Source organism: Xiphophorus hellerii, chromosome 7 (genome assembly GCF_003331165.1).
Source record: "Xiphophorus hellerii strain 12219 chromosome 7, Xiphophorus_hellerii-4.1, whole genome shotgun sequence".
Classification (NCBI taxonomy): Eukaryota; Metazoa; Chordata; class Actinopteri; order Cyprinodontiformes; family Poeciliidae; genus Xiphophorus; species Xiphophorus hellerii.
Window position 1 is genome coordinate 30521468 of NC_045678.1, and position 26992 is coordinate 30548459.

Consider the following 26992-nt stretch of genomic DNA (forward strand, 5'->3'; position numbering starts at 1 on the left):
TGTACTTCATTTTACACAGCCCATCTATGGCGAAGATATAAAAAAAGTAGCCTGCACAAACTTTATGTGGCATACAATGATGGCCTGAGGCTCTTACTCAAAGTGCCTAGATGGAGCAGTGCCAGCCACATGTTTGCACATAACGCTGTTCCCACATGTGCAGCTGCGCTCAGGAATCTCATGTATAAATGTATGTGTAGATTACCCGTGTCATACAATAATATAATAGCAATTTTAGTAAACCCTGTTTTTAGTACAGCGAGATTTTTCTCAAGATTGTGGAAACATTGGCGTCATCATTTATTTGTGGCTCAGTGACTGTCATGTTTCTTTTTGTTTTTTTTCTTTTCTCTTTGTTTTACTATGGACCTCTTTTGTGTCTGAAATAAAGATTGATTGATTGATTGATCTATTCTCTGAGCTACAGGGAGCCAGTGTAGGGACTGGTGTGATGTGCTCTATCTTCCTGGTTTTAGTGAGAACACCAGCAGCAGCGTTCTGGATCAGCTGCAGCTGTGAAAACACCATTGCACTAATCAATGTGACTGAAAATAAACGCATAGATGAGTTTCTCTAAATCTTGCTGGTAAATTCTTCCTGCAACCCTTGAGGTGTTCGTCAGGTGATAAAAGGCCGACTGACTGTGGCTCTGAAGTTTCAGGTCTGAGTCAATAACTACTCCCACAAAAACTCCCACAGACCGTAGTTGCGATAGAGCAAACATGCACCTCTCACCCCCTACATTCATTTTATGAAGTTGTCTGTCACAGCAGTGCAGAGAAACACAAGGTTGCACACAGGTGTTATGTACATGATTACAGAGAGCAGATCATATTTATAATTCTAAGTTTTGCTGTCAGTTGTGTTGAACAGAACACTGCTGTAAAGATAGTTAAATTTTTACTTTAGGGGTCCTCTTCCTGCTCAAACAAGAAGATAAAAGGCTGATTGGCTGCTGCCTCTGCACTGACACGTGATTTGCAGATCAAGAGTTCAACCCTGTTTCTGTTTTCAGGAAATGAAACCAACAGTCATTGCGGCTAAGAGGAGAAATGGAGCAGCAGGCAGTTCAGCTGGACCGAGAAACCTTCTCCTGTCCGATCTGTCTGGATCTACTGAAGGATCCAGTGACTACTTCCTGTGGACACAGCTACTGTATGAACTGTATTAAATCCCACTGGGATAAAGAGGATCAGAAGAGGATCCACAGCTGCCCTCAGTGCAGGGAGACATTCACACTGAAGCCGGCACTAAAGAAAAACACCATGCTAGCAGCTTTAGTGGAGCAGATGAAGAAGACTGGACTCCAAGCTTCTCCTGCTGATCACCGGTATGCTGGACCTGAAGATGTGCCCTGTGATGTCTGCACTGGGAGAAAATTAAAAGCCGTCAGGTCCTGTTTTGTCTGTCTGGCCTCTTACTGTGAGAAACACCTTCAGCCTCATCATGATTCAGCTCCTTTAAAGAAACACAACCTGGTGGAGCTGTCCAAGAACCTCCAGGAGAACATCTGCTCTAAGCATGACAAGGTGATTGATATCTTCTGCCGCACCGAAAAGAAATGTATCTGTTATCTCTGCTCTGTGGATGAGCATAAAGGCCATGACACAGTCTCAGCTGCAGCAGAAAGGACTGAGAGGCAGAGAGAGCTGGAGGAGAGACGAGGAAACATCCAGCAGAGAATCCAGGACAGAGAGAAAGATGTGAAGCTGCTTCAACAGGAGGTGGAGGCCATCAATCACTCTGCTGATAAAACAGTGGAGGACAGTGAGAAGATCTTCACTGAGCTGATCTGTCTCCTCCAGAAAAGAAGCTCTGAGGTGAAGCAGCAGATCAGATCCCAGCAGGAAACTGAAGTGAGTCGAGTCAAAGATGTTCAGGAGAAGCTGGAGCAGGAGATCACTGAGCTGAAGAGGAAAGACGCTGAGCTGGAGCAGCTCTCACACACAGAGGATCACAACCAGTTTCTCCTCAACTACCCCTCACTGCCACTCAGTGAGTCTAAAGGCTCATCCAGCATCAACATCCGTCCTCTGAGACACTTTGAGGACGTGACAGCAGCTGTGTCAGAGCTCAGAGAGAAACTACAGGACGTCCTGAGAGACTCATGGACAAACATCTCACTGATGGTCACCGAGGTGGATGTTCTACTGTCAGAACCAGAACCAAAGAGCAGAGCTGGATTCTTGAAATATTCATGTGAAATCACTCTGGATCCAAAAACAGCACACACAGTATTGGTACTATCAGAGGGGAACAGGAAGGTGACAAGGATGAAAAAACCTCAGTCTTATTCTAGTCATCCAGACAGATTCACTGATCGCTCTCAGGTTCTGAGTAGAGAAAGTCTGACTGGACGTTGTTACTGGGAGGTGGAGAAGAACAGGTCATGGGTTTATGTAGCAGTTGCTTACAAGAATATCAACAGAGCAGGAGAAGGAGATGAATGTTTATTTGGAGGTGATGACAAATCTTGGGCTTTGGATTGTCAAGAAAAGACTTATAAACTGATACACAAAAAAATCAGAACCTCCATCTCGGGTCCATTTTCCTCCAGAGTCGGAGTGTACCTGGATCACAGAGCAGGTATTCTGTGTTTCTACAGCGTCTCTGAAACCATGACTCTCCTCCACAGAGTCCAGACCAGATTCACTGAGCCGCTGCTGGCTGGAGTTTGGGTTGGCTCAGGATCCTCTGCAGAGTTCTGCAAACCCAAATAGATTTTCTCTCTGATTGTTGATCAGGGTTCATTGTTATAACGTCTGATGTTCTGTTCTTTATTTTTCTGGTTTAAATGTACAGGAGTCATAAAGGATATCGCTACCGATGTTTTCTTTCATTTTTATTTGAGAAAAATTTCTCCTCATAAAAATCTAAACTTCCCTGGGCTAATAATTCTGCATTGATATTTGTACTGATGTACTTGGATGTTGATTTTGTTTTAATCAACTTGTCTTGAAATGAAATTAACTTGCTTCTGTTTTCTTGATTGTGATAGAAGAAAACAAAAACTATTAACCTAGCCGTCTTCTTCTAAATTCTTTAGATTTAAATAAAAAAATAAATAAATGTCTGCTGTTCTGTCTCTCTTGCTTTCTTCAATAAAAGTATTTGATTACAGAGAAATTTGGAATGTTTTATATTCCTCATTACAATAAATTGTGAGTTTTGTAATCTTAAGTGCAGGAACATTTCATTCAAAGTGTCTTCTGGTCCTGGGGAAAATCAGACACACCTAATGTTTACAGGGACAATGTGAGCAACAATCTGACCTGAGTTAAAGTGGATTACATTTAGCTTTGAGATGATGCAGATCTTCATGTTTTCCAGTCAGGGTGAATAATTTGGGTTGAAAACATACGTGCTTTAGTAAACCAAGGCCCCATATTTGGAGATTGAAGTTTATTGAAAATTAAACAGGCCAAATTTCTCCATTTTCAGATTCCCTTCTTTGGCTCCTTGTTAAATGCAGAACAGAATTTAAATTTATTTTTCTCATATAAAGTTCTCAATAATGAAGCTCCATCCTATAGAGATCTGATTGGTCCATATATTCCTAACCGACGGCAGGTTTACTGCTGGTTTCTAGAATTTGAAAACGTAGAATGCAAGGCAGATCTTAGTTATCTAGAACCAGATCCCTGTGAGGCAGACAGACACCCTGATCACTTTTAACACCAGGCTGAAAACTTTCCTCTTTGATGAAGCTGATTGACTGGCGTAGGTCATCCTGAGATATTTATGTTGGTATGCTGCCACAGACTGAGACTACTACAATACAAACTGACCACTTTTTAACGCTTTTTTTCTTTTATTTGCATTATTTACTGTTATTTTGACGTAACTTTTTGTTTTCTCTATTAACTTCCTCTTTATATAAGCTGCACCTGCTCTGGCGTTTGATTGGCTGCGATTCCTTCCTGTAGGAGGGCATCGGCTGGGATAATGCTGCCATCAACTAATTGCTCCTCCTCTTCTACAATTAACTTTTTACTTTCATGAAAGTTGAAAATAATCCTACATCAGTTCTTCTGTTTCTTCTCAAACCTCCAGTCCATTGTGGTAGACGGCCGATTGTACTGAGTCCGGTTCTGGTTCTACTGGAGGTTTCTTGAGCTTATATTGAGCTTACTGCGTCGTCTGATAACTAGAATTGGAATGCATGTATGATGATTATTTTTTTTTAGAAAAATTGCTGTGAATTGGCACTATAAATAAACACAAATTAATTTTCTTATTAACTGCATCGGCTCCAGCCAGACGCCTATAAGTTTGTTTATGACCACTTCATAGAAGATAAAAACTTTAGGATCTGTGCCCATCGGTCAATAAAAAAATTAAAACGCCATAAAATGATTGGATTAAACATTTGGAGCCTGAAGGCATCCTTTTACGGATCCAGTCTCACATATATCCATTAGCCCGTTGCATGATAAGTAGTGGGACAACCTAAAAATAATCAGGACAAGCTGTCACTTCCCACTCAGTTTTATCCAATCTGCGTGTTCAGATTTCCAGCTTCGAATGGTTAGAAGGCTTATATTAATTGACTGGAGGGCTCAGCGTCCCTGCAGACAGACAGGAAAATAAACCAGCATCATAACTTCCTGTTAAACTCCTCGCCTGAGTAACTTTCAGGGAAGAGATCTGGACTCCATGAATGGCATGTTATTTATTAAAGTCCCCGTGACTGACGGAAGTTAGAGTGGGAGCGAGCGCTGACCCACAGCTGCAGAGGGATCATACTCTGAGGACAGCTGTGTTTAGTGGAGGCTCAGTAATAGCTAAGTACTGTGAAACGACGCAGTGAGGGTAATGATACGACCACGCGACAACCACGTATTGGGCGCCTTTAATTACACTCAAGGCGGAGACAAAACGCTGCAGTTGTCAGATCTGTAAGCTGTATTTACTCAGTAGTTCTGACTCACTGACAGCCAACCCAAGTTTAACTAAACCTACAAAGCTACTTTGTTCTTTGAGCTACTAATGTATTTAATGTAACTACAACAGCTAATACTCTGGGAATCAGAGCATAAAACAACCAAGTTTACAATGTCAGGAAACAAGCTGAATTATTTGGGAATCGGCTTGGAAAAACTTAACAGTGGAATAGAATAAAAATATCGTTCATTGTCCCACTGTGGGTAGATTCAGGTATATCAGCAGCAATACAAACTATGCAAAATATGAAATATAGGAATAAGAGACATTACCATAAGAGTAAATTTATAATGCAAGAAAAATACTATAGTTATTAAAAATAGCATTCAGATCAAATGGAATGTGTAACTCAGCAGGAAATTTAAAATATGTTCAAGATGTCTATATTTGTGCATACACAACAAAAACAGAGCACAATAAATAGAAAAACTGTAAACAGAAGGAATGTAAACAGCTCTTGAGTTTGCAAACTCCTGGGGGAAATGATCTGCGATAACGCTCGTTTGTGCAATAAGCTGCTGTACTTTTTAAGCGTCTCATATTTACTGAATTTTAAAGTGTGCCACTTCTGATTGCATCCTAATATTTCGAGGATCAGAGGTGTTTAAGATCAGGTAGCTGACATTAAATCACATATGTAACACGGCTCATTGTCTTTAAACCTCTGTGTGAATCTTCTGCCATTTAAGTGTTTTTATCTAACAAAGAAATGCTAAAGCCACTTTATCACCACCTCTAAATCAGATGTGTATTTCCAGCAGGTTTGCATCTTCCTCTCTCTCCTCCTGGCTGATGACGATGCTCAGGTCTGCAGGATGGCGTTTAAAGCTGCTCCATCTTCCTCGCACAGCTGACTGCTCCCGGTCATCAGTGCAGTCGGCTACATATTCGATGTGACATCTCTTTCCATCCTCTAATGAATTTTTTATGTCTGTTCCTCTCCCGCTGACACACAGTCGGGCCTCGTATCGGTTCTGTTCGGTAAACTGTGCCGTTCTAAATGGCAGCGCTGCTTTGGAGTCTGGGCCTCCTCCTACTCTCTGCTGCTGCGCAGTGGATGCTACAGTCCACAGCTATTGGGAAATTAATTTCCTTTCCCAATTATCAATCCAGAAAAAAAACAAAAACAAACAACAAAAAAACAAACAGCCCTGCAATTGTAACTGCAACATCATAAGTACACTTTTCCATAGTGGAGTCTAGTCGGCACCTTTAAAATATTTAGAGGCCCTGAATCAAGACATGGCTGGAGAGATTTATTTATTTTCATGATCAATTTTAGTGAATGAAATTTGATGGTTTTTTATGGTAAAGCAGCTTTAAAAGGAAACCGATTCTGTTTTCTGTTAAAGAAATCAGTCAATCCAACAGATTTTCCTTCAACTGGAGATCTGGTTCCATGTTGAAGCTTTGATTGGCCAATCCAAGACCCAGTCCCTGCATCTGTCCTTCCTTCCTTCCTGTTGTAGTTACTTCCTTCTTTCCTTTCTTCTTATCCTCGCCTTATCCTTCACATTTTCCTTCCATTCGTCCTTCCCATCATTGCCTCTTCCTTCCTTCTTACTTTGCTTTGGTTCTTTTTGTAGTTGTGCTTTTTCCTTTCTTCCTATCTTGAACCTTTTCTTTCTTCCTATTTTAGTCACTTCCTTCTTTCTTTCCTTCCTTCCAATCTCAGCCTCATCCTTGCTAACATTCATATATTAGCCCCTTGCACCTGTATCTTTCCTTCCTTCCTGTTAATCCTTGTGTCCATCTTTCTTTCTTATCCTCTTCTCTTTTTTTCCTTCCCATCATCATGTCTTCCTTCCTTCTCTTAGTCCCGTCCATCTTCCTTCCTGTCATCACCCTTTCCTTATACTTTCCATCCTAGGTCCCTCCTTTCATAGTTTCACTCTTTCCTTTCTTCCTTCTTTCCTTCCTTCCTTCCCTGCCATCTGCCACTACTGACTGGGAGTTTGAGAAAACAGAGTCTAGACACAAAGAGAAACAGAGGAGCTGATCTAGGAGTACTTTCTACGTTAAGGGAAAGTAGAAGCGTTCATGGCATAGTGGCTCCTCTAGTTGCTTCGTCTTGGAGAGAAACCGGTGATCTCTCAGTTACAGGCCGTAAATAAAGAAGTAACCCATTCAGCGTTCACCTTCCTTCAGACCAGCAGCTTTCCATGTTTCCGTTTACTTTCTAATTATTCCAGCTGGATATGAGTGACTGCGCTGAGACTGGGTGTCCCTGCTGTGATTGGCTGTTTCGTCTCCTGTTTGCCTCCACCCATTGGCCGGCTGCAGCAGATTGGGAGGGGCAGCTCTGGCCATCCTCCCCCTGCTCCTGTAGCTGAGCTTGTAAATGTAAAGAGTCTTTCTCCGGCTTTTATCTGAGTGACTTCAGCGTTCTGCCTCTGAGCGAGTGTGTGTGAGTGTGTGTGTCGGAAGGAGAGTTAAAGAGAGGAAGGAACGGAGAGAGGGAGGGAGAGCCAAGCGGCGTTTATTTTTCTCCCCCCTGCTCCCTGTCACTCCATCCTTCCTCCCCTGACCTGGACCACCCTCCAGTCCTGTTTCCAGCCCGAACCGGGACCCCCATCCACCCGAACCGCCCCGGGACCCTTTGACTCTCCTCACTTCTCCGTCCCACCAACCACCACCCCGACAGGTAAGTCTCTGCTTCTCCAACCTTCAGTGCTCGACTGCTTTTCTCCTTTGGGAGTTCTCTTACACTATTTGTCCAAAAATATTCCATGTCATCTTCGCCTTTTCCGGATGCATAGTCCAAGTTTTCCCTTCGGTAAAGTGACACAGTTCCAGGAGATGCTGTCAGTGAGGTCACAGTGCTTTCCCTCCTCCCTTTGATATTCAGATATAAACTTCCTCACATGCACATTCCCAGAGATTTTCTAACTTTCAGCCGGCAGCAGCAGCGATTGAGTAGGAAAAGCTTCTGTTCTCCCGGTTATTTACCGTTCCTGGAAAAGCTGCGGCCACTTCCAAACGGCGGGATAAAACACAGGGCTGTTGGTCGGCTCCAGAACGCATGACGTTGCACAAAGCGTAATGACTTTACAAGGCAGTGAGACGCTTGATTGAATCAGGCAATCCTTCTGGCAGCGGATCGCCGATATTAACGCGGCTCATAAAGCATTCCTGGCAGCAGCAGGGAGGAGAAAAACTGCTTAGTTCTTCAGCAGCACATCCTGCACTCCACCAGGAAGGGGAAGTGCTCTGTGTGTGTGTGTGTGTGTGTGGGGGGGGGTGTGTGTGTGTGTGTGATTATACTGAAGTGCTTTAGACATCAATACTGCCAGCCAAGAGATTTTAAAGCCACTTTATCAAATCTGAAAATTGGACCTTAGCGAAGACTAGGAAAAAAAGCTGATTTTTTTTTGCTCCCTTCAAATTCCTGCAAAGACAAATTAATGGATAAAAAAGGAAGATTTTTGCCATTTTGAATTTTATTACATTGTTATTCACGCAGCTTTAATTTTATGCTTATTATTTTGATAAATTTTAGAACATTAAAACTCACCTTTTCAAATTTTTGCTAATTTTTTTAAGTACATTTATATATTCATTTAAATTTTACTTATAATTATATGAAAATATATCATTAAGAATATTTATATATAAATAAAGTTAACTATTCATTTTTCATAAATGATTAAAATATTAAATAAATAAAAACTATGATTACAGCAGAATATAAATTGAAATGTGACATTAGATTTAAGGTATTTATTTAATTAAAAATATTATGTAAATTAAATTGAGTAGATCTAAATGAATGCAAAAATATTTTTTAAAATTCATTAATATAAATGTTATGTGTAAAGTTATTTTAACTGTATTCAAATAAAATATATAAAAACTATAAATAGATTTAAAAAAAATATATAAATCTATTAAATGTGTTTAGCAAATACAACACAAATAAAATCAGATAAATGTATGTGAAACAGATTGACGGCGTGTTTTGGGTTTACGAGGCGTTCCTCTCAGACTGACGTTCGGCTGAGTTAAGCTGGAAAACTGAACATGTGTCACTCATGAGTGAAACATGAGAAGCTGAAAGCGAGTCATTGTAAATTTGAAAACATGTTGGAGTGACATATTCTTGGAAATTTTCGATTGAACCAATACTTTATTATCCTATTCTTCGACTGAAATTCCTTTTCTTTTTGACATTTTATGGATGTAATCAGAGCCTCATGTTGAAGCTCCATCTAGTGTATTTAATTCACTAGAATAAATTAAATTTAGTAAATTTAGTTTACCTTAGTAACACTGAGGGAAGCTGGATTAAGTCAAAGACGCGTCTTCATAGCTCTTCCCTTATTATGTGACGTAGCTGGACTATTAGCAAACCCCCACGGCGAACTGTGAGCCCCGCTTCCTCCAGAGCCGCCGCTCTGCAGGGAAGCAGCTGGCTCTTTGTGTCCTGGCCTTTTCGAACCGTTCCGGTTTTCCCGCTGGCCTGGCTCTGCGCTCTGAATGTGGCGGGAGTTTCCTGGAAGGATCTGGCTCAGAGTTTGATGGTAGGTGTTGCAAAGTGATACAACTTTACGTTTTAATCAGCAGTTGATGTGAAATCTGCTTTAATCCAACTGGAACAGTAGGATCAACAGGCAGCCGCAGGAGACAGACCGACAAACGATATCTGACCTCTAAATTTGTGATAATCTATTTTCCTGCTGTTGAAGGGAAGTGAAATGTGGTTTTTGTTTCCCCGTGTTTTATTTTGAAGGATGAATTTGTCCAGGTTGACTGGGATCCGTTTCCTGTTCGGAAACAGATTGCTTCATGTTGGCAAACTGATGTGTTTCACTTTAAAATAACATTTTGGGTGGGGGCAAATATGTTGTTTAGCTTAATTTAAATTCAAAATAATATGAATACATAACTACATTATTAAATAAAATGCTAGTTTGATCCATTAATCCACACAGATTTATACTGACCATCTGAATCAATGTGGTTTTGGGCTTTTCATCTAAATTAATAAAGCCTATTTTTTAAATTAAAAACAGAAAACATTTACCAATAATCAACAGGGAAGTATTTATTAGGATTGCAGTAAATGTCCCTTACATGTGAGCAGCTTTTTGCTTTGCTACTTTGATTATTTAACTTCAGTAATCAACTAATCTTTAGCTCCCTCTGCAGATTTTCTAAAAGATTTAAGCTAGGACTTTGACTGGGCTGCTCCTAGTCCCAAAATTAACCCTATAAATCAGGGGCCCCCAAAGTCGGTCCCTGAGGGCCGGCATCCTGCATGTTTTAGTTCTCTCCCTGGTTTAACGCACCTGGATCAAATGATGGCTCGTTAGAGGCCTAAGAAGAACATTGACCTCCTGAAAAGGTTGTTGGTACCAGGGAGAGAACTAAAACATGCAGGATACCGGCCCTCGAGGACCGACTTTGGGGACTCCTGCAGTATAAATTGAATTAGACTGCCTGGTACTAGAATGGACTGCAAGTCAATGATTGTAATTTATCTTTATGATAAATCGGTAAAATTTAGGTTTTTTGGACATATTTTCTTGAAAAGAACCTAGAAGATGACATTCATTGTGAATTTGTTTGATGTAAATAAAGTGGATGGGACTGAGTTGTTGAAGGTCAATGGTGGGACTGAATAGTTTGGAAAATTTGACGAGGAAAGACTGTTCTGGCTGCAGAAGTTTGTGAAACAGGATCCGAAAGAAACGTGAAGGTTTTTGTGTCAGAGTCTTTGGCACAGATGAGACCAAAGTAAAGATGTTTGGCCTTAATGTGAAGCACCATGTTGGAGAAAACCAAACACACCATATGAAGAGACTTCTGTTAGCATGCTGCAGTTTGCTCTCAGGGTGAACCTGCTTGGACAGACAGACCTGGACTGTCTGTCCAGTGTTTACTTGTAAACACTTTTCTGACCTCCTTAACAGACTCAAAAACTGCCATTTTTAGTGGAAATTAATTATATGGAGTTGTCCTATTTGCATTTAGAGATGCAAATCTTCAGTGTCTATCGATACTAGTCCAATTGTTAGGGTCACAATTCAATTCAGAAATCATTTTTTCTATTCAAACGGTCTAGAGATTGTGCTTAAATTATGGGATTGACAAGTGTAAACAAATAGGACTTTTTAAAAATATTCTGTAAGGTTCCATCGGTTTCTATTTTAAAAAATAGGTTTGTGCATAAAATTCTGTACCTTAAATTACCAGTAGTAGGTTAGCTCAGCTACCTTGCTTTTTCTTAAATAAAAACATATCAGGATTATGGTCGAGGAGACTAGCATAATGCTCTATACTCGTAAATAAGAGTGCCAAAGACGTACAACGTAAATGTATTTTAAAATCAATAGCGCATTTTGAAGTGATTCAGGACTTCCAGGACAACCAACAGCAATTCTTTATGGAATCGATTTTTATCTACATCTGTAATGTGATTCCTCATCAGAAACTGCTTTTCTTTTAACATTTTCAGTCTTTGTAACCGTGCATTTGTACATATTATTAAAATAAATATTAAACGTTATTGTAGATTTGAAGCAAAAATCTGAAACAAACCTTTGGAAAATTGTAAAACAGCCAAAACAGTGATTTCCTTTAAATCTGGACTAAAAACTCAGCTGTTAAGAGATGCTTTCGCATGATAATAAATGAAACACTGACCAACATTTTTGTCAGTAATGACGGCACTTGGCAATGTTTCAATTGTTTTTATGATGTAAAGCATCTTGAATAATCTTGTTGCTAAAATGTGTCATACAAATAAACTTGATGGACTGACTGATGAAGACACACAGGCTGCAGGGTGTCCTGAGTTACACTATTGGAGCTCCAAGTTTATTATAAAATAACACGAAGCTAATTCTGCCTCAGCTTTCCTCAACATGTTCGCACGATTGGTTTTACTGGCTGTGAAGTTGAGGCCAACAACAATATTTTCTTGTCTTCACTGGTTAAGCTGGTTCCTTCAACCCCTGTATTAGCGGGTATAAAAATAGCAGACGGGTTAGAGGGGGCCATGACCATCCCTCACCACCCAGAGTGGTGCTGGGGAAGCAGCAGGGAAGGCTGGAGATACTGCACTACAGTTTGTTTCTCAGCCTGCCTCCATTTACCCTCCATCTTTTCTGATTGATCTCTGAAACCTTCACAAGCTTAAATTACATCACTCTGTTGCTCCTCGTCGACAGGATGGTCCTCAGATTTCACCAACCATAATTCTCCTGGATGGCTTTGACTTTTAGAAGGTGTCGCGTTCAATTTCAGTAATGCCTCGCACCGCCGGCCCTTGATTTCTGGAATGAATTGTTGTCGGGAAGGATTGTTTTTTAGGTTTACAGCGTTGCTCTGTTAGAGAACAGCTGACACATCAATTGAAAGGGAAGGAGAGGCATTCCTTCCTCCTTGAAGCATCAACTATTATTTTTTAATGAGCAGGAATGATTACAAGATATACTAGTTAATTTTACACAGAAATAAAGCTAAAACTGATTGTTCTTTGCTGCAGTGCTAATGCTGGCTTGTATTCAACTACATCAAGTTAGGAAGATTGCCTGTCACTGCATGATCCTTACCGTTAGCTCATTTTTGCATGCGCTAAAAGAAATACGTTGATAAAATGTAGATCTACAAGATTAAAGGGGTTATCAGACTGTACAGCCCTGTATGCCATCTCTTCATGGGAAACAAATCAATTACTTCATGTTTGATTATTGTATACAGGCGAAATAGTGTGATTATTTTTTTATTTACAGAAAATAGCAGCGGAATTAGCCAAGCAAAATGAAATTAAACCATTTTAATCTTTTGGTTATTCTCTTTAAATCATATACTGTTTTTTGATTGTAATGAAATAAATTTTTAAAAATCCTTGTGGAAGTATTTCTTTCACTAATGAGCTAACGATGCAGATTGTAGAGTGACAGTTACCATGAGTTGGGTAGAGTCATCTGTCTGAAGACTAAATACTAAACAGATTCATCATGAGGAAGAGGCGAACGTAGCATCGCATCAGATCCACAGATGTTTAACATTTGATAAGCAGTGAAGAAGCTTCCTGCGGTTTGCACGCAGAGACGGGTTCAGTGCTCCCGTTTCAATCTGAACAGATAACGTCATTCGGATTTAAAGTTCCAGCAGAGATGACAAGGAAGCTCCGATCAGCTGATAGTGGAGCGACACAATGCCTTATTTTTGTACAAATATTCAGAGATGAGTTTGGAATCATCTGTAAATTGTCACTGACTTTAAACATCAGGTCATTTAATGCAGCGAGTTGAAAACGACTTTTAGCTCTCCTTTCCATACAGGTTTGACCTCTGAATGCCCCCAGCTCGGACGGGGTGCAGCTACGTCACCGTATGTGAATGCAGCGCAATTATTTATCCATTATTGCCACTGTTTCTCTGAGATGACTCAGCTCAACTGATGAATGGAGCCTTCTGAGTCCACTGAGGTTCTGCAGGCCAGTGGAGGAGCTCTGCATGGCGGAAGTACATTTTTTAAACATTTAACCACAATAACTGAACATTATTTAATGAAGTAAGCACATGAAACAAGACAGCAAAGGAAACTGAAAAAAAAAAAACAGGCACGTCTGCAGCTTACGTTTGTTAATGTCAGTGAATAGTGTAAGAGATATTCTAAAGCTCATCTCTCGGCGCTGTCGGCTGCCTCTTGCTGTTTTTTTGCTTGATTAAAAAGCGCCCAGGAGTTGGTAAGCGTGTGGTAGGTGTGAGCGCACGCCCTGACAGCTTAGCATACTGATTATTCAAGCCTCTTAGGCTAAGCCTCGGCACTCGAGTGATGAACGTCAGCTCCTCGCTCTCCCCTTCTGATTTCTGCACTTTTCTCATTCTCAGTTTGAGCAAGTGGGAAGCAGGTGACAGCCCTCGCAGAGAGCAAACCTGTTGTCTGAGAGGGTGAACAGATCGGCGACGCGCTGATTCAGACAGCCAAGACATTATTTACTGTGATCCAATCATTGTTAGTGCCGTTAACTATAAAGTTAGCGGCACTAACCCAAAAGGAATAACCACAAACATTAGTTTCACTATAGCTACAAAGCTACAGAAACACAGTATATATCAGAAGCTAATGCTAAAGTTTTAACTTAAGCTAAGTGCTAAATTACATGTTCCTTTATGCTCTTAGTTATTGTATTCATGGTCAAGTCTTGTTCTCTATTTTACATGTTTTATTTTGTTCTTTTCTGGTTTGAAATAAAGTTACTGGGACAAAATAGAGAACGTGACAACAGGAAATGGAACTGCTGTGTAAACAGTCTTCACCCTCTTCAAAATAAGAGCATGAATATAAACATTGAAAACCAAAACTTCAACACAGATGTTACATTTTATTCAGCTGAAAGTCTACAAAACTGACAAGCAAATTAGCGCATCAGAATTTAAGCAAAAAAATGTTTAAAGGAGGCTAAGTGCGCTAAGTTAGCAAAACAAAGAAATTGGCTCCACTATTAGCGCATTAGCAGAAAGCAAAAAGTCTGCTTTATAAAAGAGTAAAACTTTCCATTGTATATATTTTCCATTTTAATGAATTAAGTGAAAGTGTGAGATTTGTCCTAAATAAATATTAAGTGTCCTTCTGCATCAACAGCTTGTGCTTGAGGGCCAAATTTATACTCTTCTAGAATGGGGTCAGGGGCCACAAATGGCCCCCGGGCCACTCTTTGGGCAGTCTTGTCCAACAGTCCAGAGGGAATGCAGGAATAAATACATTAGAGGTTTTCTGTGGTATTTAACATAAGAGCTGCTGTGCAAAAGTTTTAATTTGGCTGATTTCTCATGCTTCCTTCTCACTGTCTAATAACATCAAGGATTTCTGATAGGACTGTTGGTGCTTTTCTACATATTTTTCACTCATTTTACCCAAACACTGTAGTTGAGCACAAAGCAGAAAATAAGTGAAGAGAGAGAACGACATTCCAACTATGTGCAGAGGTTGAAGCACTAATGTGTACGTTTATTTGTAGGAAGAGTGAGTTTCATAAAATAGGAAACATAGAAGAAACATTTCAAAACAGAAGCCAGGAAAGTTAAAGGTTTGACTCCAACTGGTCTTGCAAAAGGACGATGACTGTAAACATTCAAAGCCCTGAGAGATGAATTGTCCTTCCAATGATCATTTATTGTTTTTCAGTCCTTTTAAATCAGCCTTTGGGAGCAAAAATCTTATTTCCTGCACGTCAAAAATGAAATTTCTCCAATTTTTCATTGACTTGCTGAAAGTGTTTGGCTTGTTTGACACAATGCAGTGTGAAATCGAACTGCAGAAATAGAAAATTAAACAAATGTTGCAGTTTTGATCTCTTTCCAAACTCTGCGCAACCTGTTCCTGTCCCGGCCTGTGGGGGCGCTGCACCATTAACCAAAGAAGGAAGTTACACAAACCTGTGAAGAAGACATTTAATGCAATGTCATTTTTCACAAAATGTTAACAAAAATGGAGTAGTGTCAGATTTTAAATTTTGTAGGATTTTTCTTTTCTTTGGTAAAAGACCACGAGTCATTTCTCCCGCTAGTGTTTGTTTTGGTTTTATTTACCCAGAATGCATTGCACTGTAGTCCACTTCCAGCTTTAGGAGCAGTCTCCGGTCCGCTAGGTGCTCACATATGAATTTAAACCTCAACATAGTTCACTTCAATCCAAACAGAGCGTTTTTTTTAAAATTTTAATCAGAGTTGAGTAGCACATTCACCGGACTGAACCAAACTTTCTAGAAAAACAAACTGGAGTTGGATTAAAGTGGCTAACCGTCAGTTATTGGGTCAGAGCTCAGATTATACAAAAACAGCCTGCATGGAAAAGGAGTGAAAAAAGTCCAAACGTCCTTCAGAAACCCTAAACAGTGGGTACATGGGACAAACATAAAAAAAAAAATTGTAGTAGCTCAAAGATTTTGTGCATAACTGTACATTATTCCTGTCTACTGCCTTTCCATATGCACGGCGCTGGCAGCATGTCAGTTTCTGCATCACTGACCTTGTTTATTGGCTGCAGTGAGAAAGGTTATTCTAATTCCTGTCAGATACAAACCTGAAAACATTTCCATTTCCATCTAAATGTTGCCCGAGTCGAAACAGAAATATTACAATTTGTAGAACAATGAATTCCCTTTGGAAACATTCAGAATGGACTGCACTGTTTGCTCTGCAGCGGGTTGTGTTTTTTTTATGGGTTGAGCGGGCTCTGAGCTGGCAGGATGGGCCTCGGCTGCTTACCGCTGAGCCCCACCTGACCAACAGATTGGTCCCAGTTGGTGGCCGAGGCCAAAACAGAAACTGTGGACGCTTCAGGATTCAGCCGACACAATGGAAGAAAACATAATGAACATCCTGAGCTGATTTAGCAGTTTGTAAACTATTTTAACACACATTTCTGGACAAAATTGTTAGATTTAGTTCAACTTTGTTGGTTTCCTGGCATGATACACTTTTTAACTAAATCAACTGATTTTAAAAGAACTATGGAAAATATGCATATTTAATTAGAAATTTGATCACGCATAATCCACCAATGCAGTAAAAAATTTACTTGTAGTTATTTAGATGCGGGAGTTAAAACACTTGGCCAGAGCCTGACTTACAGTTGCAGAAGCCATTTTTTTGGCGAGCTCCAAATATTTAACTGTTATTATTTTATGTATGTATGTATGTTTTGCAAACATTTTCCTTTATATAAAAATCATAGGCCCAGATAAGACAAAATGTACAAAAAGTTTTAGGATTTTTAACCAACATAACATTCTGTGTTGAGATGACTCTGCTTTGGATTGAGATGGTGGCTTTTCCAGAAACCTAATGTTAGCCAGGATTATTGTTCCTCAACCAATCAGGATGCCAGTTTAGGATCATCCAAAATTCCCCATCAGATGAAAAAAATTGCTTAGTGGTAAGAGCAATGTATCAGTTGTCAAGCAAACGGGGTGTGCAATGCACAAAGGTGACAGACTTAGAGCTGTAACGATTCAACAAATGATTCAAACTTGATTTTAAAAAAAAATCTTCAAGGCAAATTATATGCCTGGAAGCTTTGCTAACTTATGTTTTACCAATTAGCGCACCATTTTCCAGTCGGATTATTACTTGTGTTGCGCAACGCTCTCACTTCCACCAATGAGCTGTTGACAAATGCTAAGCGTTACCAAGCATCCAAGGAGAGACTGAGGCACAGAAAAATCGCTGCCAAAAAAACGACAGAACGTGTTAAGAGTAGGATCACTTTAACTAGAAAAAAAAAGATAACAGGCTCAGTGCATTTACTACACAATAGAAATGGAGTTTGTCCTCAAATACCTCAGCAGGAAACATCTACTACATGCATCAACCTCCTTAATGGATGCTGTTTTCTTTGCAGAGGACCAACTTTTTTCTGTGATCGTTCATACAGAATCTTCTCCAAACTTGAGACTAAACAAAGTATAATGAAGATTGCTTTTTAATTTTTAAATGTTAAACGTTTCATTTCCCATCTTTTTACACTTTAAAGTTTTCGTACTTCAAACTTGACGTGATGTTTAAATCACATCACATTTTCACATTAAGTTTTCTTAATGAAATTAAATTTCATGTATTTATTTTATTTGATTAATCATCACAATAATCAATAGATCCCTTACTAAAGTAAACGTTTACAACCAAATTCAAATCCAAAATGGATTTGTCGTTATGTGTCGTTACATCAAGAACAGTTCAAATAATTAAAAAGTGACATCTCTGTACATGATGAGAGAACAGAAACTGCAGATATTTTGGTGTTTTATTCTTATTCTCAACTTCATCTCAGTCTCATTTTTCTACTCGACAGTAGAAATTCAGAACACAGAAGTCATCGCTCTTTCCCTGACACACTTTTACTCAAAGCTGTTATTTATTTTTATTTTTAGACTGCTGTTTTTTTCTCTTCTTGTGCAGCTCCAGAAGCATCTGCAGAAAAGGATGCTAAGTCAGCGGGAATGCCGAAAAGTGAGCTTAAGCAGATGTTGGGGTGGAGGGGGTGCAGGGAAGGACTTCAGAGGTTGAGAAAACATTTCTATGGGTCGCTTTTCCCAGTTTTCTTTTCAGGAAAAATGCTCGGAAAAATGGGGACAGCTCTGAAAGTGGAGAGAAATTTGAATGTGTGCCTTCAAACAGTTAGTAAAATAATTCAATCCAATCATACGGAGATCCCATGTCTTGAAGGTTACCCCCTTATTACATAAAACCCTCGTTGAAAACTTTCTTCCTCCTCTTTCCACATTAAGATGAAGGAAATGCTCTTAGCCTCCTCCATTATTCATTTAATGGACCTCTGAAACTGTGTCAGAGCCGGCGAGAGCCTCCAGTTTTCTACATCTTTGTTTCCTCTCCACCATGTCTTCCCATCTTTGTCACCTCCAGACTTTTCATAGGCCGTCTTGAGAAAATACATTTCAAATAAGCACTTAGCTATAGCTAAACAATTGCTTCGAATCAGCAGAAATTTATTCTGTATACATGGATAATTTTTATGACATCACAGAGACCAGTGATGGACACTAATGTGCCAATAGAATAGCTAATTTTTCCTCTACTGCTTTAGCAAATGCTGAAAACGTTTAGCACACCCAGCTTCCTCCAACTTTGTTTTGAACAGAACAAAGTTCAACATTTGTGTTTTAGTCTTTACTATCTATTGTTCCCTTGCTCACGTTCTTTAGATTTACCTTCCGCAAAATACAACATTGATGTAGCGTTTTAGCGTTAGAGAAACTGAAGTTTTTGTTTAGTGCGTCGGAGCTTCTGCTAACTTTGAAAATGTTTAGCGTGCCTAGCTTCACTCAACTTTTTTTCCTGGATAATTTTAGGATAATTTCTAAAACGCTAATTTACTTGGTGGTTTTATAAACCTTCAGTTAAATAAAGTTCAACATCTGTGTTGACGTTATTGTTGGACCATTTCCTTACTCACATTCTTTAGCATTAACTTATACGAAATGCAATGCCGACATAGCGCTTTAGCATTAGCAGAACTAATGTTTATGGTAAGTGTGTGAGGGTTAGCGCAGCTAGCTGTTCAGTTCACTAACCACAACCAAAAAAATTGCAATCCTTTTGCATCACAGTAGACTTTTTGGGAAACTTCTTCAAATTTTGTGTCTAAGTTCTTTCCAAAATAATTAAATCGATTAAATATACCTTGAAAATAGTTACAAAAAATCTCTATAAAAGGTTTCTAATTATGAATCATGTATATTTTTTGCCTCCAAACAGCCATGTTGGTCTTGATCAATAGATTTCCAAACTTTATGAAGGTCTTTTAACTCAACTTTATTTATTTTCACCCATTATATTCTATTTGTTGTTTTTAGAGCAGTTATTCAACGCACACAATGACAAATCAAATACTAACAATCATGGAAGAAATCCATTTGTTCACTTGGTTGTTGTTTGATTTTAAAGTTTTTATGGTCAAAGATGTTGATTTTCAGCATGAAGTTTAAATTTATTGGAGAAAAGCGAGTGATGAGATGTGCCTCACCACTGGGGGCGCTGTGTTGCACACACTGCATGATGCTGACGTTCCAGAGCCTCAAACAAGCAGCCAAACCCCAGAGAAACATCTGATATCTTCACAATATCTGAAGAGCTGTCGATCAGGACCAGTTTCTGATCACAGGAACATCTGAATGCTTGGAAGGGAAACAGAAACAGGTCTCTATGATTCTCTATGGATTCATGTGGGTGAAAAAATGTGGAAAACTAGACAGACTCTTAAACTGAGGAGGGTTTTAAAATCTGCTGCTTGTTTGGGATTAAACATTTAAAAGCTGGAACATCAAAGAGTTTTTGGGTTTTGGTGTCGTCTTCGTGTCAGCGAAAGGCTCTGCGTTGGGAGAGCGCAAGGATGTCAAATGCTGCTTAACACAACAGGATATAAGACTTCCCCTGACACACACACACAGCGTGCAGAAACACACACATCTTAAACCTGCGCCTCTATGTTCCTCCAGACTACAGCCGGCATAAAGGCGACTCCTCACCTCTGCTGCATCGACCTTTGTTCATCTGGAAGCGCGTGGGCTTCAGAGCTGTCCAGATGCCTTCAAGGCAACCAGTGTAGTAAACATGCTGGATCTCATTGTACGATCAGATTTTTGCAGCTTTTCAGCAACAAGACTAACAGTCTGATATAATATGGTTTCCCAAGTGGGACGGGCACCAAAAAGGACGTCTTATCTATAAACTGTTTGAACTTATGGATTCAAAACAACATGAGGCTTATGAAGATCAAAAAGGAATTTAAACGCAATTTGTTCATGCACTGATTAAAATGCAGCACCGTTCACATTTACTGCTTCTCCTGGTAAAAACGTAAAAAAGCCTCAAAGTTTTTACTGCAGCTGAAAATACTGCAGAGTATTTATTAGGGTCAGGATAATAAAATTCTTTAAAACTACAAAAATAAAGTCAATGTTACAAGAATGAAGTTGTAATATGAGAGCAAAGTCGTAATAATAAAATGGTCATACTTTTACGAGAATAAAGTCAAAATGATACAAGATTTAAGTCATATGAGAACATGTTACGCGAATAAACCTATAAATTGTAATAATACAAAAATAAATATGTTAGAGTAAAGTCATAATACAGGAAAAAAGTTAAACATTTTCGATTCCATTTCTTGTTGCAGTGTTTTTCATTTGTATTTTTTTTATTGTAGATTTTGATTGCAGCATTTTTCCGCTTGCTGTGTTTTTCTATTGCCTTTGTGTGTCTGCGCGTGTGTGTGTGTGTGTGTTTTGCATTATTAGCATGTTCAACATTGAAACACTCCAATACAAATACAAAATATAATCAAGTATTTTTGCCCAACTTCTGGTGCAAATATCTTAGTTTTTATCTTATTTAAAGTACACTAACAACTTTTCAGCAACATACGGGTTGCTCATTTTAAGTCAATAAAATTTGAACATTGATAAAAAGTACTAGCTCCACTAGCAGATTTTCTCACCTGTAACATTGGAAAAACTTCTTGTTTTCAATCATTTTTTATCTTGTTTTCAGAAGGGTATTTTTGCAGCATAGAATCAGTAATGAGGAACTGGCATTAATAAAGAAATAGACATCTAGATAAACATACACTGTTGTTTGAAGTTAATAATAATTGCTTTCACGTGTTTTATCAGAGCTTCATGGTAATATATAGATGAGGAGATATCTCGTTGTAATCTGTTGATGACAATGACAAATAAATCTTATCTTATCTTATAAGGTAGAAGAGATAAAGAGACAATGTTGTGGTTTTTGCAGCGCCTCAAGTTCTTTGGAAACGTGAATAATTGGACGTAAATGTTCGCAGAGCAAAGTCCTGCAGCACAAAAGTGAAGTAAACCGAGTCTGATCATTTCATGGGCTGTTGAAAGTCTGTGTGTGATAGATTAGGCCTCATAATGGTTATTCTAGTGTGTTCATCCTCTGCAACATCTGTGTGAAAGAGCACACACGTCAGGACCTAATCATCTGTTGAAATTATGAATATTAGTTTGAGTTTTTATTACAACTTCGTCTTAAATTAGAAATCATTGAAAAGACCATTCAAAATTCAAAGTTATGTGTTTAAATACACAATAACATAAATTTATCGTCCAGCAAAATTTGTTATTGTGACAGGCCTATTCGTAGTACCTTTACTTGAGTTACAGTTCCTCAGTAATCATTTTACCTCTGCTGGCAGTTTCTTGAGGTTATAGAAGTTTCTTTTGATCTGTAAATCAAGACAGAAACAGAATCAGCCAACATAAACTTAGTCATTAAGGAGAAGCAGCAGTTCTGTGATTCAGGTGAAACATCTGGAGTAAAATTAGAATGATTACTCCTTTACCGCTGAGATTCTTTAGCTTCACGTCATTACAGAGCATTCTCTATCATCAAACTAACAACCAACAACATTCAGGAAATACAAGGAATGGTTCGGCCATTATGCCCCAACAAACAGTTACAGAGTCAAGATGTTGTGGCGCCAGTAAATTTTGGCACCAAATTTACAGAACAAGCTCATGAGAGCACAAACCAGTGATGCAGCATCTCTTATGACTGTTTTACATTAAAATGACCTCTAACAGTGATTTATCCCTGTTTTTGATTAAAACCACCCAAAAAAAGCAACCGTAGTCACAGATTTAAATGTTCTGCTTCAAATGCTTACATGGTACATTACATAAAGCACTCTGACAACTCTTCTGAACCATAAGTCAACATTTACAATATTTACAAATGTAAATAAGTGTTTTTACTTACATTCGGACGCATTCAGTGGGAGGTTGGTGGTTAACTTCCTGTGTCGGTATCGCTTTGAGCTCCAGGGGAGAACGGATACTTTCTGGTGCATGCGCACAATGCGATTTAATACCCCCAAAATTTGGGTAAATACTACAATACTTTATTATGTTGCAATTTTTACTGTCCACAAACAGGTAGTGTTAATATGATTTTAAGGTAAATTTAAATTATTTTAATCGGATTGTATTTACAACCTTGCAGAGTTGTGTCCAGTTCAGAAACTCTTGATTTTTCTCCCTAGACAGAAATATAATTCCTACAATGAGGCTGTTGAAGGTGTCCACTGCATCCCACCACCATATTAATACAAAGTCAGCCAAATATTTTTCATGCATCATGAGACGGCTTCCTCCTCCTCTGTGTGCTTATTGCACAGCTGGTTTTCCCCTGACTGGTACATATTTTTTCTGCGGATGAAAAGTGCCAGCTTTAATAAATCTGATAGATGACTGGTTGCAAACTGTTGACCAGTCATTTTTTCTGACAGGAAGTATTACTTGATTTTATTCTTTACATTCAGATGTATTACCAAGCAGCTTGATTCCTCTATAAGGAGATAAAACATGTTTATCTCCTCAGCTTTATGCCTCAGCTTTCTCCAGAGAATTATCAGCTCAGAACCAGGCGCTCTGATCTTGACTCTCAAATTAAAACAAATAAATAGGAACTCAAACTGATTTTTAGTTTGTTTAACTGAAAACAGAATAACTGGATCGTTAAATGGTTATAAATGTAGGTCAAAATCTAACTTGTCAGGAAAATAGAGCAAATTCAAGGTTTAAATTTTAAAAACAATTTTAAACTTTCTTCTGCAAACAACTGCAATAAATTTTTGAGAACATGTAACACTCAAGTTACCAGCATACATCATCTAATACAAAAAACCCCGACATGTCAAAGAAAGTCAAAAAACACAATACGTTTTCAAATAATCACATTTCCAAACTGGTTAGCACTTAGAAGTACTGCCTGCAACATTTACCATGTTTCCAAATGAAAATAGTGATAAACATAGCAATCTTAGCATTGGTTTCAAATGCTTATTTAGTCTTCTCTCAATGGCTTAATTTTTTACAAATTCAATCACATTTTTAAACAAATAATACAATTTTAAATTGTAAACTACTTCTTTAATAAATGCTATAAACATTATATTCAACAGTATACTGATAAAAGTGCAAATAAATAACGAATAGGTAAAATAATTTGCTCACCGGTCTCTTCAGAGGACAGCACAGCAGCACAAAATGGCGCCTCCTCTAACCTCTAACACTCTACAACCAGAAGCACAGAGAACCGAACTAGTTAACATCGGTGAACTTAACTCATCGTTTTGGCAATAAACATACATAAAACCATTCTTAGCATCAGCAATGTTTGCTAACGATTCGTTTTATATTGCTTTGTGTACCTCTTCTTCCGTGAATCTCCGTCTCCTTGTTCAGTTAGCAGCTCAGCGATCAAGTAGCAACGGAAATGAAGGAGGAAGCCACCGAGGTGGTGGGCGGGACAATGCGCCTCTTGGAAAGAGCTCATTGGTTAAGAGCGATGCTAGCGTTTTTCTTCCTGAAAAGTTAACCCTTTAACTGCTGGCCATGACAATAATTCACCCAAAATAATTAACAACTATTAAAATAATAAATCTTTCATGAGAATTTAAAGGATTTTGTTATTATTATTAAAGCCATATTTAAATGTGGGTTTCACACTATGTGTGGGTGCCACAACCAGAGGGGGCGCCAAAACGATGACAGAAAAATCATTTGTAATAGGCATTTTCCATATTAATAGCTGTTCTGCTTTTTGATTTTTTCCCTTTACATCCCAAAGAGTCATTTTTGCACTTGGTCCAGCTAAATACAGCATGTTTACTGTGAAAGACTTTACCTGACATTTTAAGAGAAAATAACTTATAATTTTTGATAAATATATACTGAAAAATTTACTGTCATTTTTAAATAAACACAACTAAACATTAACTTATTTACAAAAATGTCTGAGTGGTTGTTGTTTGTTTTTTTAAGTAGTAGAAACCCAAATGGAAGTACAGAAGTGAGCAAAATGTGAATTTTGTACAATATGTCCACTTTAACTAAAATATTATAGGTTTAGTTTATTGTTGACCATTAAAAAAACAGTGATTTTAGTTTTTATAATGTTTTTGACCCACCAGAGCTTTTGACTTGACAATTTTGGCTCATGTTGTAAAATGTTTGGACATCGCTGCTATTCAGTAGAACATGTGCTAACATTAGATAGGCCAATTAAGAACGTCTACGAAAGCTAATTTAAAGGTATATGTACCTATTATTCCTGTTTAGGATGGAACAGGGTGTGTGTGTGTGTGTGTGTGTGGGTGGGGGTGGGGGGGTGGGTGTGCGTGTGTGTGTGTGTGTGTGTGTGTGTGTGTGTGTGTGTGTGTGTGTGTGTAACCAGCAGAAAGCAAACATGCAGTCCAGCAGCAGACAATCCGTGTGATGAGCCGGCGGAAAGGCAAACGTCTCTGCTCATAAATATGTCCATGTTCAAGATTTACAGCTAGCAATTCCATCTCCAGAGGAAGCCTGGTCGATTGCTTTTTGCACCTTTCCTGCAATTCATGCAGGAAACACGCTGTGTGCAGCTCCGCATGCAGAATATCCACATAACACAGGTGAAAAACCAAAGGTTGCTCAGTTTGTTGTGTTAATTCTTTGCATAGATGTCCTGTTTTTGTTTTTAGTAGCTAAGAGTCAAATCAAATGCACACTTTATCTAGGAGGAGTAAACAGGAAGAACACCTGCTGGGACTGATGAAAGGTTAATCTGGTCCCAGTAACAGACATAATGAAGGACAGACAGGTCCACTTAATGAATCACAGACAGAAAAATCACCAAACTGGAAGTTTTTTTGTTTAAAAACCTTGATCATTTTCATTTTTAATTCATATTATCAGCTTATTATGTAAAAGTTATAAATCTTTTGTTAAAGCTGAAGTATGTCACTCTTATAAGAAAAATTAAAAATATGTAAAAATATTTTATATATTTGTTGAAACTGTCACCATGTTGTGAAAGTTTATGACAGATAATCTGTGAAAAAAATGTATCTTGCTGTCTGAAGAAACAACCAATCAGAGCCAGGAGGAGGGGCTTAATGCTGCCAATCAAACTGGGAGAAGGTATAGGAGCTGAATTTTTTTCACTCATTAACTGTCTCATAAACTATCACCACAAAATGACAGTTTATGAAGCATAAACTGTAACTTTGTATGTAGCTTTAATAAAATATTGCTACATTTTATATTTTATAGAAGCTACATACGGCACCTTTAAGTATAATTTCTTTGTTTTTTACAGACGTTTGTAGGTGAATGTCTGTAGCTGTTCTTGCTCTGTTTGTGTATCAGGAGGTCCGACGCTGCAGGATTGTTTTATTGTTGTACAGAATCAGATAAACGTTAAACACTTTATTTAATAAAGCGATAGTAAATTTTAGTAAAATTGAAACTATCCAGTTGGAGATTAATGAGAACAAACTGATGCTGCAGAAGAAAATGCTTACAACTGTAGACCATTCTTCCTTCCTCACTTATTTTCTTCCCTTCATGCCTTAAGTTATTGTTTTACTTTCTTTCCTTCTTCACTTCCTTTCTTCTCTCCCTCCCTCACGTCTATAATTCATTTGATACATTTCATTTGTGTATTGTTGAAAGAGAAAAAACTTGGTTCTGAACTTGCTGTATTTGACTTATGACTTTGCGATGAAGATAAATAAACTGAATCAGTTGCTGCAGAGTTTTTCTTATATTTTTTTCCATCGAGCCACAGAAGCTGCTTTTCAACAAGCTTTGCAGCATCAGAAGTCTGTGAACTTCAGCAACCTGAAACTGTCCATGAAGGGAAAACTCCGGCTTTGTGTGCTCTGTAAGGATTGTCTAACACTTCAGTTGTGGTGTTAGCATGATGCTCATTCAGCGTCAGCATACAACAACAGCAACAAAAAACCTCCTGATGCAGAAATCCTTCAACTGCTTCAGTTAAGATGCACGCTCCCTAATAAACTAATCCCCCTAACAGACGACGAGGCCCAGTCATCTTCCTCACAAAGACTTCAAAGTGAAGCCAGGAGTCGGACTGTGAATGATGGAGCTCCTGTGTGTTTGGCTGACAGAGTTAACCAAACAAGCAGTTTCAGAAATGCTCACCGGGGCCAGCTAAGCTCCTGACGGTGACCACTTAAGTGCTGCGCGTTCTCTCTGGAGTGAGTTTGTGGGAATAAGCATTTCCTCGGACATTTCGCTGGCCTGCAATGCGTGAACTTGTGTGTCCTCGTGGATATATTGATGTTGTGCGTGCATGCTTGGTGGCGCGTTAAAGGTTTTCTCTGCCAGGGGAGAAACATCTGTTTTTTTTATGTCACCGTATATTCTGGAGCAGAACGCCTCAGGTTAGAGAAAGAAAGAAAGAAAGAAAGAAAGAAAGAAAGAAAGGAAGCACTGCAACACATTATTTTTACTTACTGTAATGTTTTCATTTAGTTGCCAGCATATTTTCTGACACTTAAAGAGACCTTTTATGCAAAATTCACATTTTGGGGTTTCTACTGCTTCTAAAAACAACCCAAGAATTTCAGAGAAACGCCGAGAAAGTTTTTAGCAATAAGTTAATATTATCTGGTGTCAGAAAATGAGTCGTTTCAAAAACCTTTCGAATGGTGAGTCAGAAATTAGTAAAAACTGCTCTTCACTTAGTGACTCCAGCAAAGT

At 38.6% G+C, this 26992-nt stretch overlaps 2 protein-coding genes across 6 annotated transcripts in view; both read left to right on the top strand.

Annotated features, from left to right (window-relative positions):
- The first annotated feature begins 492 nt into the window (after positions 1-492).
- Positions 493-4048, top strand: LOC116722630 (tripartite motif-containing protein 16-like). The gene has a single exon (XM_032566799.1). The coding sequence runs from the start codon at positions 1053-1055 to the stop codon at positions 2718-2720; it is 1668 nt and encodes a 555-aa protein (XP_032422690.1). The 5' UTR covers positions 493-1052; the 3' UTR covers positions 2721-4048.
- Positions 4049-6571: 2523 nt separating this feature from the next.
- Positions 6572-26992, top strand: part of pcbp3 (poly(rC) binding protein 3) — a 59723-nt gene continuing 39302 nt past the window's right edge. The window contains exon 1 of one of the 5 annotated variants that reach the window (XM_032567791.1): positions 6572-7588. The gene's annotated coding sequence lies outside the window, so the exon portion shown is untranslated. The remainder of the gene's footprint in view (positions 7589-26992) is intronic. The other 4 variants (XM_032567789.1, XM_032567788.1, XM_032567790.1 and 1 more) reach the window with 4 other exon arrangements.